The 17,795-nt window shown below is 40.4% G+C and overlaps 2 protein-coding genes across 2 annotated transcripts in view; both read left to right on the plus strand.

Annotated features, from left to right (window-relative positions):
* The window catches only part of oxsr1b (oxidative stress responsive kinase 1b), a 41,712-nt gene extending 32,464 nt beyond the window's left edge, over positions 1-9,248 (plus strand). The window contains exons 12-18 of the mRNA XM_085418807.1: positions 2,523-2,558; positions 6,093-6,269; positions 6,435-6,490; positions 6,580-6,632; positions 7,014-7,082; positions 7,986-8,050; positions 8,603-9,248. Coding sequence (XP_085274933.1) covers positions 2,523-2,558; positions 6,093-6,269; positions 6,435-6,490; positions 6,580-6,632; positions 7,014-7,082; positions 7,986-8,050; positions 8,603-8,677 — 531 coding nt within the window. The 3' untranslated portion in view covers positions 8,678-9,248. The remainder of the gene's footprint in view (positions 1-2,522; positions 2,559-6,092; positions 6,270-6,434; positions 6,491-6,579; positions 6,633-7,013; positions 7,083-7,985; positions 8,051-8,602) is intronic.
* A 3,023-nt stretch (positions 9,249-12,271) lies between these two features.
* Positions 12,272-16,188, plus strand: slc22a13b (solute carrier family 22 member 13b). The gene is made up of 10 exons (XM_085417790.1): positions 12,272-12,981; positions 13,198-13,301; positions 13,737-13,891; positions 14,365-14,536; positions 14,629-14,749; positions 14,831-14,925; positions 15,013-15,227; positions 15,374-15,482; positions 15,572-15,766; positions 15,845-16,188. The coding sequence occupies exons 1-10, from the start codon at positions 12,607-12,609 to the stop codon at positions 15,918-15,920; spliced, it is 1,617 nt and encodes a 538-aa protein (XP_085273916.1). The 5' UTR covers positions 12,272-12,606; the 3' UTR covers positions 15,921-16,188.
* Positions 16,189-17,795: the final 1,607 nt, after the last annotated feature.

Raw genomic sequence — 17,795 nt, forward strand, 5'->3', positions numbered from 1 at the left:
GGTTGTTCACTTGTCACCCTAATACAGATGGCATTCCCCTAACAAGGAAGGACTCTCACATGTTAGCTGGGTTAAGCCTGATGAGGGGAAAAAAAGCTGGATTATAAAGTTTATCTTTAGAGCTGTGATGAAACCGATTAGCAGGTCTCGTTTGAATAGAAAAACAAATCTGCACATAAATAAGCTGTTATCCTTGAGATAATGCTTGGTTTGTTTTTAGCTTTCTGTAACTTTACACCAGTAATTAGCAGACTGCAGGAAAACTTTACTGCTTTGTTTCTGAGCTGAAATCTGGACGTGCTGTAGATCATATGTTTGTAGAATTTGACCCACAAGTCATTCTCATCAGAATCTATTAGTCAGGATTGCAGGTCTGTCTTTAAACAGGGAAAAAAGATATATATTTCACAGGGGAGGAAACCAACTGTAGCTCTCACAGAAGTGTTAGATTTTAATTGGATTCAGAATATCAGTAGCGCTTTGCTTTTGGAGAGCATTATTTAAATCAAAGGCGTGAGAGTTACTGTTCCTGGAAGCCATCTGTATTTTTAATCTGTCTTTTTAAAGTAACTTTCTTTTGTAATTTCTACTGACCAAATCACATTTAATTAAAACAAGGCAGGTAACTTATTAGCCGTGAAAACGATCATTAAGTGCACTAATAACCATCAAGGGAATAAAACAGTGTCTACTCCTTTCTCGCTGCTTTGTAATTGGCTGCTTGATGGCAAACTGAACTTTCACTGGCTCTAAAGCTCTAAAGCTCGTTATATCTACAGACTCCATGAATTGGGGGTCAGTTATTTAAACTCTGCATATTTTTAATACCAACCTGAAAAACTCCTCTCCACAGCGATGTAATTAAAGATTGTTTGTGCTGTGCAGAGTGGCTTTGTGTGAGTCCGAACACAGAGCAAATGTGATTTCTGGCATCAGTCCAGTCCTTATCATGTCCTCCCAGTGAAGTCTGTTTGTCTTCATTTGGTCTGCAAGGCTTTTGTTTATCGCCACATATTTTTTGGAGTTGGATTAAATATGAGGTTTTCCCCTTTATTATTCACAGGTATGCAGTTTGACTTTTAAAAACGTTTTTTTTTTAATTAACTTATTCCGCTTCTCTGCTTTGCAAACACTAAAAAATATAACTGTGAAATATGTTACCACTCGTTTATACCTCAGTCATGTTTCAGTTTAATTTCATGAGGTTTATAGTGATGATGTAATCTTTCTGGGAAATTAAGCTGAGAGGATTTCTGTGGATAACACAGGTACAAATTAATTTATTGCTGGGTGTAGCTGTAATACAAACCGAGATAGCAAAGTGTGGACAAACTTGCCCGAATCCAGACTTTAAATCACTCTGCTCCACTGAGTGGACTGAAAGTTTTTTGTTTGTCTGGTTCAGGCAAAACGGCAGTTTCTAGGTTTAATAAGGAGTGACGGGGAAAATCAAATCCACTCTTCAGTGTCAGACTTGAGGAGTCAATAGAAGTGAGACAGAATACGTGTGTGAATGAGAAGGAGTCAGTGAAGCTGCAAGGAACAGAGAGAGAATACCTGGGATCAACAAGAGACGAGTGTCACGGGTGATTTGTGACAGACAGACAGACAGCAAGAGTGAAAGGGAAGGTTTACAAGATGGTAGTGAGACCTGCTATGATATGTGATTTGGAGGCAGTAGCACTGACAAAAAGACAGGGGGCAGAGCTGGGAGCAACCGGGATGGGCAGAATTAGAAATTAGTACATCAGAGGGATGGCTCAGGTTGAGATGAGAAGTTGAGAAGTTGGAGAGGCAAGGCTGAGATGGTTTGATGTGTGCAGAGGAGGGATAGTGGATATGCTGGACATTGCATTGGTTTTCGAAAAGAGGAAGACGACATAAGATTACAGGATGTAGTGAAAGAGGACATGCAGAAGCTTGGTGTGACGGAGGAAGATGCTAGGGATAGGGTGAGATGGAGGCAGATGTGGCAACCCCTAATGGAAGTAGACGAAAGACGACAAGCGTCAAACTGAGGAAGGATACTGAGTGCAAGGAGTTTAAAAATTCTGTGTGATAGGAGGGAGGTTGATGGGTTTCTGTCAGCTTACCTAGAAAACAGAAAAGGCTGTTTTCAGTATGTCTGAGATGGGATTAAAAGTCCTACAACTCATTCCCAAAACCTTGCCTGACTAAAATTTGAACCCACCCTCTCCTTCAGTGTAGTCACTGTTGCTGTTAGAAGTTCTGCTTACTGAAACCAGATAAATCAGCCCTTTTAGCATCAGCCACAATTAGCAAGTATTGTTAGCACTGGTTATTGCTTTTCCCAGTCTAATGATATCTTAAGAAAGTTATAATTAACTGTGCGGACACAAAGGAGGAAAGTAAACGAGTGAGCCTTTTTAATGAGTTTACTTCTTTTGCTTCCAGTGTGATTATTTGCATCCATGTGTGCTTTTATTCTTTTTAATTAATTTAACTCCATCTTGATGAAGTTGTCATCCTGACTGTTGCTTTCTTTTGTCTATTTTTAACAGTCACCAAGAGTGAAGGAGGGATCACAGAATTCGGAGGTGAGTTTAACCATTTTACAGACTCTTTAAATGACCGTAACTCTGTTACCATTTGTGCCGGAGACACAATTCTAACGGTTTCAGAAAGAAGAGAAAGACAAGCTTTTTAAGGATATTCACTGTATCATGTTAGCTGTTACGTTCCCCTGAGGGGTCTAGGCAGGGAGGGGGAAGTAACAAAAGTGACCGGGTCAGAAAAAGGAGTCAAGGAGGCAAAAGGGTTAAATTAAAGAGTTTTATTAAAATAGCTCAACTAAAAGAGACTGACAAGCCGCTATCACCATTTAAGAAAACAAACGAAACTCAAATGTTCGTCAATAAAGCACAAAGAAAGTCAAAAAGAGTGCAGCTCACAAGCTGCAAACACAGACACGCAGCTCACTAGCTGAAAACCACACTAATGGCACTCTGGCCCAGAGCTCACCTTTCCCTGGGCTTAAATCTCCTTAATTACTGACGTGAGTCAGCTGTGTAAAAGGGAAAGGTGGCACCTCAGGCAGAAGAGGTAGTGTGACACGCCCACACAGGCACCTTCAGGAGGAGAGAGGCCCTGCTAGGGCCGTAACACCCCCTCCCATAAATACAAACCCATGGTTTGTCAAATTACGATAACCAAAACAACTAATCAAGTCCGTAACCGTCGCATCAACAAATTGCAGGCTTTCCACCTACCAAACCCCATAGCAACGGTTAGGCATTTCCTGCGGCAGCTGCCAATCCCATCTCAGTGGGTTCACAACATTGCTAGAGAGTGGCCCCAGACCCTCAAAACAGTGTCCCATGTGATAGCCAGGGCTTCAAACCATCACATGTGGAGAACCCAGCAGGCAGCTAGCAGGCTTTACTGAAACACAGACATGATTGTTAGCAAGGGGTGCAGGTCTGAGTGGTGGTTTTAAACATGAACTTTCTCCCCGCAAATCATTTTGAGGACCGGAGAAATGGTCAACCAGCGGCAGCTCAGGGTTAATTGACCCCTTACACTGACCACAGGAGCCCCTTACACAACTATGCCCCAAGTGTGGTCCTTTGCTGGGCCTGACAACCTTGTTAGTTTGAGAACCATGAGTGACTGTTTTCAAATCAGGCCTTCTTCCCTTTCGATACGCTTTCCGCTTAAGTTTCACACAACCAGCAACCACATGGCCAGGCTTGTGGCAGAAGAAACACAGTTTTGCTTTGGAACTTGAAACCACCACTTTTTCAGCCTCGTTAGCTGGCTCCCTCCTAGCTCTCCAAGATGTATTGTAGTGAGAAGGGATGTCACATTCTACAGCATTTGTTTTATGAGTTGGGGTAAACTCATCGGCCAGTATGGCAGCCTGCTGTAAAGTGGAAACCCTCTGTTCACTTAAATAAAGAGCAATACACTCAGGAACAGAGTTTTTAAAATCCTCCACAAGCATGAGCTCACGTAACGACCCCAAACTGTTAACCTGGCTTGCAGAGCACCACCTACCAAAAAGCTTTGCCTTCTCCCGAGAAAAGTCAAGGTAGGACTGACCCTGTGCCAACTCCAAACCTCGAAAGTTCTGCCTATAGGCCTCAGGCACAAGTTCATAGGCTTGGAGGAAGGCACTTTTGATCTTTTCATAAACTAGGCTGTCCAGCCTAGACAGACCAAGCTTCCTGAACCTTACCTGTGAATTTACACAGCAACATCAACCCCCACACGTCTTCAGGCCACTGTAATGCAGTTGCTATGCTTTCAAACACACTGAAGAAGCTCTCAACACTGGATTCACAGAAAACGGGAACCAGGTGGATGTTATTGCTTACAAACGAGCTTCTAGACACCTGTGCACTGATGGCTTCATCAGCCATTTTGGGGGCCGGAGAAGGCTTAGCAAACACACCCTAATTAAGACACTACGACACCCGTCTGCCAACTCACTCAGCGACTACTGAACAATTAACAGAAAACTACACAACTTACTTTAACTGACCAACTTACCTCTTGCCACACACACATATTAACAAATACAACTTACCCAGTTCCTAAGCACAACAACCTTTACCTACCTATCTTCTGGAGCGTGCTGGGCTCGAGGCAACTTTAAAGGCAGAACTTCAGCGACCGGAGCCCTGAATTGCCTACCCCCAACAGGGAACTAATCCCCGCCCAGGATTACTCCGAAAATAAAAAAGGCAAAATAACAAAAGAGTGCCCGAAAGAAGAACTTAAAACGAAGCTCAGCTGGACACTCACCTAACTAAACTGGGAAGTTGAATCTCTAAAGGTGAAAAAAAAAAAAACCCCAGATAATCAAAAACCAATTCCAACTCAAAACTCCCTTTTCAACAATCCCGGACGAGCCCCCACTTATGTTACGACCCGGCTCAAAAGCCGCAACATAAAAAAGGAGACGAATACCAGCGTGTAGGTGAAAAGAGGCTTTATCTTAAAATGGACTATCAGGTTGTCTAAAATGGCTGGTGCCACCAAGGCAAAGACTAGTGAGCTCCCTGGGAAGCTTGCCTCAGGTATGCTTTTATCCACACCTGATTAGGTGTGGCCAATTAGCACCAGCTGAACACACTGAGCAGATTAGAGGCTGCAGAGGGACGTAACATTAGCACAAAGCATTCACAAGGTATTTGACAGATTACAACAGACGAGGTGAAGAAAATGAGTTTTCTGGGTATGTGTGAGGTGGGTTGCAAAGACTTCAATTTGGAAACCATTGCCTTCACTGTAGTCATCTTGGGAGTCCTGCTTTATTTGGATTGCTTGCAGAGTCCTGTTCAGTTGCACAGACCACAAGCTTCAACATCCAGCACATTAATCTGACTCAGTTTCCCGTCAAAGCTTATCCCTGGAGGTGAGAGTTGGGCTTTCACCTACAAATCAGATCAACCAGCAGTTTTCGGTGGGATACTCTGCAGATTCCAAGCTCAAGGGCGTTATCACACTAGGTCATACTGTCAGTGGATTTTTCTCATTATCTTCTGAGGCGTCTGAGGGACGAACATTTTGCACAAGTGATTTAAACTTTGCCCTAAGACAGCTGGGATAGGTCCCGTGATCCTGAATATGGATAAGTGGAAGGAAATGGATGGCTGGTTTTGGCCACATCAGGACAACCGTTACTCACTACACTATAGACTCGCCAGATTTGGCTTCATGTAAGTTTTCTTGAAAATGAAATTCATAGGGTCGCCGTCGTGACACAGTGGATGTGGGTATGTGTAGCTGGTTAATAAGGGGCTTCCAGAGAGTGATCCAGGGGTGCGCGAGAGGGCCGCCTAAAAGCGGGGTAGTGGCCGAATTTTAATCGGATAAGTTTCAAATTCCAGTATTGACCTGTATATGACACAAAGGTTTGAGATCATCAAAAGTTTTGGCATGAAATCATCCTGAGAGTGACAAATCTTTGTAGCCAGTTTGAGTATGTCTAGTGGGTGTTAACATTTTGACTTTAAACTAAAAATAAAACCTCATAATCTTCCTTTAATAATAGTCAAACATCACCAAAGTCAGCGACTATCTTAATATACAGACCAAAAAAGTCAATCAACCAATTTTCCCTTTAGGTTTTCCAGACTCCTGAGCCTTTAAGTAGTCATCTCCAGCCTATGGCCGCAGGTCTGGCTGAACTACCTCAGGCTGCAGGTCAAGTTCCGCTGCAGCCCACACCAGCCACCGCTCAATCTACTGCCCAGGCTGCATCTCCCCCACCAGGAGTACCTGCTGCTGCTGTTCCCCCTCAGGCTAGTCTCCCTAACTAATACTTCCCATCATAAGCTTTTATTTAAATGCTACATGTTTACCTATCATTTTTTTTGTAAAGAGGTAGTTTGCTCATCTTTCTTGAAGGTATCAAAATATAGTGTGAAAGTGCAATTTTAGTAAGATTTTTCCTTCTGTTTCCACAGATTTCAGCTGCCTCAGGGGATGTTCAGGCTCCCATTAGTTTGGTATTAAGGTTAAGGTATGTTTGACTCATTTCTCATTGTATTTTTACCTTTCGGTAAACTTTGCGCCTCTCATTTGCATTCTTTCTTTCCATCATCCCTTCAGAAATTCAAAGAAGGAGCTAAATGACATCCGCTTTGAGTTCATGCCAGGGAGAGGTAAGTGTGGCTGTCACAAAGCAGTATACAAAATGTCCTGAGGCAAAGAGTTGACTGTTCGGGGTGTCACATTTGTGCATAATCAGTAGGAAAACCGACAGTTTAACAAATTGCATGAGCTGTATTTGGTAAATTGGCTTTTTGTCATTGCAGCTAGTAAAGCACATGGGTGCAACAAAGCACAAACGAGCTCATTTAGAATGTAAAGTGCTGAGAACAGAAGGTGCTTTTTTTGGTTTGTTTGTTTGTTTAAGCAGGAAGAGCGTGAGTGTTTTGAAAATTATTAAGCCGCGGTCGTGTTCTGTTTAATATTTGCTTTTATTAAACTCTGTTGTGTTGGTCCACCTGTCACAGTCGTCGTCTCATGCTCTGACTTTTCAGACACAGCAGATGGTGTGTCTCAGGAGCTGGTGTCGGCAGGCCTGGTGGACGGGAGGGACTTAGTAATAGGTCAGTGATTTCAAACATTCCCCTGCCACGTTAACAAAATCGCCTTTTCTCACTCAGCATGTTTTTGCTCAAGGCTGAAAACGAGCCTTTTAAAGGGGGATATTTTTAACTCAAGCAGGTCTGCATTACTGCACATTTACTGCATTAAGCAGGCATAATAAAAGCCTTGCTGTGCAGCCACACAGGCCAGGGATTCAAGAAAACCTAAAAACAAATAAGGAATATTCTCTCATGTTGAAATGTAGTTAGTTGTATGATTAGTTAGTCTAGTTAGAAGGTTAGACACTGAAGAATATGTTTAGCTTCTGCTTCCACTCCGCTAATTCATATTTATGTGAACAACTGATGTAGAGCCTCTTGTATTCCTAGAGAGATGCAGGTTACAGCGCAGGGTTACAGAAGGGTTTGAGATTACAGCATACTTGTGGTAATTGATACAGAAGTGTAAGATATTTAAGATATTTGTATTAAAACACTCCAAAAAGCAACATAACTAATTCAAATGAAGTCTAGTTGACAGCAATACTTGGCTAGTAATGTTGGCACCCATCTGTGGGTCAGATTTTCAGTGTTACAGCAGTTTGAACAGACGAGTTATTTAAAAAAAAAAAAAAGAAAGAGACAAAATATAAACATAGCTTTAGAAATCAAAACTGTTTTTGATAATTGGGTATTTTAACACGGCAAGGTGGAGTGTGCCTCAAGTGGCTGTTCCAGGAATTGCCATTTTTGGCATTTAACTCAGTTTTAAACTCCAAAAGTTGCAAATTAGATCAAAGAAATTGAGCAGGTAACAGCATAATGTTAAATCTCACAAAGGCCTATTCTTGGTTTCCGGGTATAGACAGTGATGTTAGGATGTATTTCTTTTCATTCAACTTAAAGATTTCTTCTCTTTTTTAGTTGCTGCAAATTTGCAGAAAATAGTCGATGAACCTCAAACCCATAAAAATGTCACTTTCAAACTGGTGAGTGTAACATTTTCCATACTGGTTAGAGATCTTATAGAATTGAATCTAAATAAACTATAGAAGTTGTGTTTCGGAAATAATTTTCAGCTCTGTGGTGTAGTGGATTACACACTCGCTTGTGGGTTAGAACCTGTGAGGAGAACAAATCTCCTAGCATAGGTTTGGGCACTTAATAAGAGACTGGGACTGTTGTGGATTGCCACACTAACCGGCTTATAAAGAGATCAAATGAATTGGTTCGGCCATCCACAGCAGTCCTAGTCTCCCATTTAGACCTCTTGAAAAAATGTCAGAGATCAAACATTAGAAGCTGCCTCACTTGATATAATATAACAAATGTTTGGAAATCTGTTCAAGTTTCTCGTGCGGGAAACAAAAAAAAAAACGTCTGCTATGTCTGCATATTTTGGTATCGGTCTTAAAAATCCTGTATCGGTCGGCTTTAATTTATTAAAACAAAAAACTCTTTAAAGGAAAACAACGTTATTGCTTTTCTGCTTAAAGATGTTTCTGCTCATCATTTTAAATCCATGTATTTATCTTTTTTAGGCTTCTGGAATTGAGGGATCTGAAATACCAGACGACATCAAGTTGATGGGCTTTGCCCAGCTCAGCATTAGTTAGATGTTCTACCTGGGACCGTGACTTGCCTAAAAAATGTGAAATTAAAAAAAAAAAAAAAAATAGTTTGAATGCATTTTTTTTCTTTCCATGGCTGTAAAGAAACCACTACTGCCAAAGAGAACAGTACCATTATTTTCTTTTTCTTTTTTTTTTTTCTTTTTTTGTCACGTATAGGATTATAAAATGCCACCTGTTGAATTTTAGGTGGTCAGCTGAAGTATCAGAACGTACAGTATGAGAATCACTCGAAAAAGTTTACAATGTACATGTAGAAGGATGCAATTATCCACAAGAAATGTTTTCATGTCCAATCCCGGTCTCCCCCCTTTCCTATCTCTAATGTGACGCATTTGCACAATCTGAACTAACACCCTTGAACCCTGACAAGTGTAACAATGCCTTATATATTCATCAGAACTACTGAATGCACATTTTTTTGGGGGGTGGGGACATCCCCGGTTACCGTATGGAGCATTACGTTGTCTGAAATGCACAAGTGTGCTTTCAGGTGCAGATGCCAAACTTTTTGCTGCAGCTTCACACGCCAAATAGAAATAAAAAGTTTCACATACTCTTGTTTTGACGTTGCAAAACAAATTACTTCCTACAGAAAGAGATGGACGCATCTTAGTGTCTCGGAGTCTTTGCATTTAAAGGTTTTTCATATTCTTTATATTTTCCTATCATCAACAAATCCCATGAAAGACCAGTTACTTCCTGAAACATCTGAGCAGCAGCTTTTTTTTCAACAAAGTAAATGATACAAGTCTGTGGGGACTATTCAGCACTTAACTGATAGACATTAGCTCTCTGTGTAGCATGTTTGCATTGATTTAAATTAAATACCAGAAGCAAAGTATGCGTAAAACTTTGGATGTGCAGATTACTATTATTATTATTATTATTGTTATTAGTATGATCACGTCTTGGGTTATGTTATGGGATTTAATGACAATAAATGACCCAATAAATTAAAAATTAATGCCCTTCTTTAAAAAAAAAAAAAAAAAAAGCATCAGTGCTTTCCAAAACTCCAAACCGGCCTTCGTGTTGTGATTGATTGAAATACGTGTAAAGTAAAAAGTTTTGCAGCAGCTGAAACCACATGTGCTCTCTGAGCAGATGTGTCCCTCTTGGTGTTTGTTTGTCTGTTTGGAATTGGTTTTAACAAATTCTCACAAAGAAAGAGAAAAAGACTAAAGTGTGTATTTGTTTATGTGAATGGATTCTGAGTACTTGATTTAACCTTTAGTATGTAAATAATGACATTTGGCTCTGATTGGTTTGTTTTTTTTATACTGGGTGTTTCACTCTTGGCCTTCTTTCTCTTAAGACACGATTGGGGTTGTTTGGCTGCGTGAAGGATGACGACCATGACACTGCACATCAGGCTTTGAATTTGCTCGTTTCTTTGCAGGACGTATTATTGCTTAATCTGTCACGTGTGATCATTTGCGCATCAACAGTTTTCAGCTTTTAACTTTCTCGCCTTTTGAAAATATATATTTTCCTATGGCGCTGTCCCCATGCAACATTTCCCCCTTCCAAAAAAAAAAAAAAAAAAAAAGATCTTTCGCTGGGCAACAGAAAAAGTGTCTCTTAGTAAGCACCAAGTGTGGGAGCTGTTTACAGTAGCTAGTCCTTTTAAGACGCATCTGAAGTAATACAGCTGCTTTGCCATCGTTTCTGAAAGTGTCTTTAATGAAGATTTCCGTCACTTTTGAAGATCTGAGCCGTGATTGTAAACGTGTTGAATGATCAGAACTGTTCGACCGCGCTCTGGATAATTTTGTGCATTTATGTCCACCGATGACGTGGCTCGATGATGAATGTGCATATCACAGTTATTTGGCACCGACGGCTGCAGAAGGTTCATTTACCGCTCTGCTCTGCTCTTATGTGTGGATCTGAAACGCCAGCGAGGTTTTAGTGTTTCATTTGATGATGTGACAACTTCGTAACCAGATGCCATAGTGAACCAATCTGAATGCATTCGTTTTTCTTTGCTTGCAGATGAAATGTTACAAGGAAATATTTGAACACGTTTATAGTCAAAATACAATTTTACGCTAGCCTTAAATTGAAAATGACCAAGTGTAATTTTTTTTTCTGTGTGTGCGTGTGAAGTTTCTCTCTGGTTTTGAGTTTGACTTTCGCTGTCTTTGAAATGTACTTCCTGTTACTTGTGAAGCTACCTTAAATAAAGATGTACAGGCGTGTCGACCCAGGTTTCCCCCCTCGGAAGGGAAGCGACGAAGTCAGCCACGCAATGTTGTGCATACGTTTTCAAACTGCAGTATTTGGTGCCATTCTCCCGTTATAGTCTGCAGACTGCAGAGAGGATTGGTCTGTATGAGCCCTGAGAGACGTGTGTGTGTTACATAGATTGAGCTCTGCTTTCGGCAGAGTTGAAGATCTAATGGCTTTCTCATCCTTTCTCCAACAGTCCCACTTACACGCAGTCTAAGAATAAACTGTAGCAAATGAACAGATGACCGGTTAAAAAAAAAAAAACTAAAACAACCCATAATACACTTTTGTCCAGGCAATAACTAATCAAGGCTGTAATATATTTGAAGTTTGCACCTGTTTTCAGTTTAGTTTCTTTCCATTTCATTTCCTCTGATTTTAATTGTTTTGGAGTTCAAAGCATGTTTCTCTTGATTATTTTTAATCAATAAAGAATGAGCATATCAGCCTCCTTTTAGAGGTCTGTCGCTTCTTTTAAATGCACCATTCGCTGTGATTTTTGCAGAAGATGTGGGCAAATTGCACACAATAAACAAAGGCATCAGAACTGATTCTAGATCTGTGCATTGTCATTTTCCTCACGTTGCACCTGTTTCTGTTTCAGACTGAGCTTGCTCCTTTGATATCAGTTCCTCCAGATTTATTGTCCTTACTATCAGTTTTATTGTGTTCACTTTCTCCTCTCTCAGCATTAAAGGGCTGCATCAGCAGACATGTTTAAAGCAGGAAAGCAGGGGGAGACGGATTCTGTAAGGCTTTGAAAACTTTTTACATTTAGCATAATGAGTTGACCCTCCTGTCTGTGTCTGTAACTACGAAAATACAAATGCTATCTTTGACCTATGGAAGGGAAACACTGTTGAAACAAGGGTCTGACTGGGCAAACATCCAGGTGGACTTTGTCTCTAAATCGCCACTTTGCCAGTTTGGGATGGCACATTGTTGTGTAGGATGAAAGGCAACAGAAGTTATCAAATTCTGCATTGCTTTCTTTTGAGGAAAAAAGCAAGAAACTGAGAATAAACGTGCTTTTTGCTCACAGAATTTCATCATATGTGCATCATTATTAGCCCAGAGACAGATCTTGCCCCCCTGTGACCATTTATTGGATAATCAGAAGAAAATAAATGGATGTTAAATGTGAACTGTTAACTGTCCTGAGCTATATATTTAGATCATGACTTTTATAATAGACCTTGTTCAGTTTTTCTGTCTAATATTACAGAAGTTTAATGAGTTTTAAGAGGCTAATGCTGCCATTAGGTGACAAATAAGATGGCATTACTACTATCAAACGTACTAACTAAAAAAAGAAAAACTAATGGAGTGTTGTTATATACCTTTATCAGATGTATGCAGCCGTCATATATCTCTTAAAGGGAAAGCGACATTTTAAAAAAGATTACTACATCAGAAGAGATGGGAGATTTAATGAAGTTAAGAAGTGGATTAATCAGTCTAACCAATGGCCTGTTTTAGTGTTGAAACATAATCAAAACCTGATACTAATGGATCACATTTGGCAGTGTACAGTACATCAGCAGTCTGTTAGCGAGTTGGGAGGTCGTAAAAGCACAGTGATTATCAGTTTAAACATTAACCAGGTCACGTTGATTACTTGTGGCTGAACCAAATCTTTTCTCATTTTCACATGAAGCTCTGAGGACTTAGATGTAAATATGAGCAACTTTGGGGAGATTTTGAAGGAGATTAATTCATTTGGTTTATTTCAGAAACGTTTGGTGGTTGCATTATGCATCCCAAGCATATTTCTAGCTTTTGACGTTATTGGCCAGGTGTTTGTCGGCATGAGCTTCCCACACAACTGCAACACCGACTGGATCGTGGAGCGTGGGCCCAACCTGACAGAAGAGAGGCAAAAAAATCTGACCATCCCAGTGAAGGAGGATGGAGGATTTGAGAGCTGTTTGATGTTCACGCCGGTGGATTGGGATTTGGAAATGATTGAAAAATATGGGATCAACACCACAACAGAATGTGTTAATGGAACAGATTTTGAGGCATCTGGTGGTGCCTCCAGCATTGTGACAGAGGTAAAACGTCCTTAGTGTTCGCAGGAATGTACCTAGTTGTTCCAGGGATTCTGTTGGCTTGCTCTGTATGAGCTGATGACCATCAGAAGAGTAAATCACAGCAAAGCATTTCAACATCTTTTTTTTTTATATAAATGTCTCCTCTCGGGTTGGTCCTTTACAAAAGAAAGTTGGTGTTTTGCATGACAATAAAACCGACTTCTTCTCTGCTACTAGTTTGACCTGGTGTGTGACAGGAGCAACTTCATTGAAGCATCACAGTCCATCTACATGGCCGGTCTTCTGGTTGGAGCACTGGTTCTGGGCTCCATGGCTGACAGGTATGGATCATTATCCTTATGTAATGACACTGATTAAATGCAAATCAACACTGAATAGTTTTAGTGTTGATCTTTTAACCCATGTAAAAAATAAACTTGCAGTAGCTTTAATAGTAGTCAAACTGTGTAGTTGTAACTTATTGCTTTGATTGGGACGTTAATGAGGATGCACAGAAACGGCTCATCCCAATGAGTATGATTTGTTTTTCATTCTTGTCAACAGATTTAGTCCAGATTCTTTTTACACGCAGTGATTCAGACTATATCTACACCGTTAGGGTTGACTGCCAAGTGCAGCATATTAAATCAGGTCACCCACTGGACATAATAAACATGATGTTGGTTTATTTTCTAAATTCTGAGGAAAGACCATACACATCATGCTTGCATATTAAAGTCCAGGATCAGTGAAACAGCTCTATCTTGTCTCTGTAGGTTTGGTCGCCGCTTTGTTGTCCTGCTTTCACTCCTCTTGCTGATGGTTTTTGGTGTGGGAGTTGCTTTCTCACCCAACATCTACGTTTTTATAGTTCTCCGATTTTTAGGCGGAATCTCGGTCTCTGGCATTGTTGCTAATGCATTTGTAATAGGTAGGTACGATGTTTAGTCACAGCTGAATTTAATGCCACAGTGTACCCCTGCATCCTCCCTGGTACCACTGAAGAGTATCTACACAGCACTGTACATGCAAAAAAAACCCAATAATTTCTTGTTTTTTTGTATATTTTTTGCACAAAGTTAAATGTTTCAGATCATCAAACAAATGTTAATATTAGACAAAGATAACGCAAGCAAATACAAAATGCACTTTTTAAATGGTGATATTCACTGTTTCTGCTGCAAATCATAGTACACACACACACACACACACACACACACAAACATGCCAGCAGTGAATCTAATAGATTTCAGCTTGTTAATTTAATTCTATCTAATAATCCAGGAGTATGTTGTGTACAGAAGTACAAATGAGTTTGGCATGATCTTGTCAGGGGACACACGCATGCTAAAGAAGACTGTAAACCAGAAATCATCCTTTTCCACATTTTCTGTTGGGCTGAAGGAGGAGAATGGAGTGATTCTTCCAGGTTTGCATTGTGCACCATTATCTGCCACTCCACTTTTCCTCTTGGACTGATGCTGATGTCTGGTGCTGCCTATTTTATCCGCAATTGGAGGATCCTGCAGCTGGTGCTCTTCTGCCCACTTATCCTCGTTCTGGGTATTTTCTACTGGTCAGTTGGCACTCCTGTCACATTAAATATTATTACCAACATCGTAGAATAACTTTATAAATAAAATGACAGTTTGTGATCCTTTTAACCAGGATTCTCCCTGAATCAGCTCGCTGGCTCATTACCCAGGGCCGCAAGAAAGATGCTATAAAGGAGATCCAGAGGGCAGCCAAGGTGAACAAGCGAAATGTCTCCAAAGACCTGTTGGAGAAGGTGATCAAACTCTTTGGCTTCAACCAAAATCAAAGAAAATATAATACTGAAGCACACTCACGTAAAAATGTAATTGTTTAGCTGGAGGATGAGACTACAATCAAAAGAGGAAACATGTTGGACATCTTCAGGATATCATATCTGAGAAAACGTGCTCTCATCATGAGCTACGTCTGGTGGATATAATTTTTACCCTCTAAAAGCTGCCACATTTATTTCCTCTCCTTTTTGGGTTGACTAAAAATATCTCTCATGCTTAACAGGTTTGGAACTAGTCTGATGTACTATGGACTGAGCCTGAACGTTGGCAGTTTTGGTCTGGATATTTACCTGACACAGTTCATCTTTGGTTTGGTAGAATTTCCCGCACGTCTGGGCAGTCTGCCTGTCCTCCAGCTCATTGGGAGAAGGATTGGTCAGTCAGTAGTGTTACTTTTTGGAGGTTTAGCTTGTCTTGGGATCCTTGTCATACCAAAAGGTACTTATATGCTTTTTCATTTATAATCTTGAAGATTAATTTTCCTAAAAAAATAGTCCTATAAAAGCTAAATCTGTTAAATGCTATGTCTAGCAGGAAATGTACTCCACAGTATATGTGTAACTTGTTTTTTGTTTGTCCATCAGATCTTCCCATAGTAATAACAGTCATAGCTGTATTGGGAAAATTTTCTGCCACTGCCAGTTTTTCCATAGTCTATGTTTATACGGCAGAATTATATCCCACCAATATAAGGTAAGGCATTATAATAATGAAATGCTCAATTTCATTTATTTATTTTGATCCAGTGAGTTTGATGATTGGTTCATCGTCTGTACTTGCAGGCAGAACGGTGTGGGTCTGAACTCCATGTTGGCTCGTGTGGCAGGCATCCTTGCTCCTCTAATCAGGCTTCTGAGCACCTACCACTACACCATTCCCATGCTGATCTATGGAATCATCCCCCTTGCTGCTGGGGGTCTCTGTTTACTACTGCCCGAAACCCGTAACGTTGAACTTCAGGACCATGCCGAACTTACGTAAGTTACCAAACTCCACTTCAAAAACCAAAAAATCTAAAGGGTTTTTCATAAATATTGTATTTTTTTTTATTTCAGCAAACTTGAGGATGGGGCTGCTGAGGATGGGTCTTCGACTAAAGTGGACAAAATGGAAAAGAGCACAAAACTGTGATTTATATGGTGAATTTATATGGTTCACACCTTTTTACACTCATTTTCTAAACCAGTGCACTGATAAAAAGATTTTGTATACGGTTCGCTAAAATGAGCAACTTCAGCTGAATGTTTTTGGTAGTTACAAACTGTTAATGAATCTTGTTCTTCCAAAAGTTATATAATATTTGATAAATTAGATGTATATGTATAGTAAAAGAAGTATAAACTGTAATTGTTATAAACTACCCCCAAATAAAACTCCCAAACACCAACCCCCTGAAGACTATGCCCCTCCCCCCCCCCCAATGTGTGTGTGTGTGTGTGTGTGTATATATATATATATATATATATATATATATATATATATGTATGTATTAGGGGTGCAACGATACACAAAATTCACGGTTCAGTTCGGTTCGATACTTTGGTGTCATGGTTCGATATTTTTTCGATACAAAAAAAATGTTCATGCCTTTTTAATTTGTCATTTATTAAAATTATAAATATATATTTTAACTCAAAAGTACAGTTTTTTAAATTTAACCCTAACCCTTGTGCGTGTTTTTTATTTTGACAGCGAATGCGCACCTGCGGACCACTTATGTGCAGCCCTGGTTATTTAGCTCATCATATCGCAGCCACAGAAATTATTTTGTCCATGAAACCATAAAGCTGCACTTTCTTTTTGCCTTATAGTCTGATTTGTCATAACTTCTCCGTTTTGTGGTAAGCTTTTCTTTGGCTGTCACTTCTTCACCCTGACCTGTCTTATTTGGCTCAGCAGAACTAAAATATAAATCCTGCTGCTTTTACACACTCACTCACATAAGCTCAGCGATTCTCTGCGCGATCAACCTCTCACATGTTTAAGCTTGCTGCGGGAGATTTCACTTGTCATGTTTGCATAGTAAGCTAACGATTAATAAGACGATGTCAGAGGAATTGGTGCACAAATTATCATCACTCACAGATCAGTGCTGTCGCTCTCTATACACAGTTCGCACGATTGCAAAAAAACAAGCGCAAATTCAAACGTGTATGAATTGTCACATATTGACAGTGGCTCACCGATGCCAATGACATAATTACCCAGCTACATTTCTGAAAGAATGCAAAAGCATTGACATATATTTTTCCTTCCTACAATAGCCCGACGGGCAGGGAAGAGATAGATTTTGGTAGCCCGACTGAAAAAATCGCTAGCTCCAGGACGTCGGGCTAGCGATTTTGCAAGCCCTGTATCTGATTGAGGAATCACTCATCTTTGGAAAAGAGAGTTTATTACAGAGAAATGTCTCTTTCCAAAATAAAAGCTATACTATCCGCTTCTTCTGGGCTATATTCTCAGCAGCATAAGGAGAATCATGTGCTAACAGCTGTCTAAATGACTCGGCTAAAGTTAGTAGCATGCTTGTTGTTTTTGTCTTTGCACTAGGATGATGTCGGCGTAAATGTGCAGTCATATTCGTTGTGTTCCCACTAGTGCTTTCAGGTTAATCTCGTTGAAATGACCTTAACACCACAACACGGCAAATCTCCGTTAACGAGCTACCGCCGATCACCCCGTGCATGGGGCTAGACGGCCAACACATTAACGAGCTAACTGCGCTAACACACTAGTTCCCACCCATGTAATTGAGCATTGCATGGCACATCCAACATACTGTTTTACTTTAGTCCATGACTCGCTTACCTTCAGGGTCATACGTCACATGAAAACCAAAATAATTCCAAACGCCAGATCTGAATGAGAGTGGGGGAGGTCCATGTTGCAAGGAGAGCTTAACTTCTGTCTTGCTAGCTTGCCCTGCACTCTTCCTTCTGACTATGCTGTCTGTGTGGAGCGCTCAGTGGATCTGCGCTCGACAGTGCAGCCTAGGCGGAGTAGTCG

This window comes from Rhamphochromis longiceps, linkage group LG9, assembly GCF_057381845.1.
Source record: "Rhamphochromis longiceps isolate RC_006_pf linkage group LG9, R_longiceps_female_GT1.1, whole genome shotgun sequence".
In the NCBI taxonomy this organism is placed as follows: Eukaryota; Metazoa; Chordata; class Actinopteri; order Cichliformes; family Cichlidae; genus Rhamphochromis; species Rhamphochromis longiceps.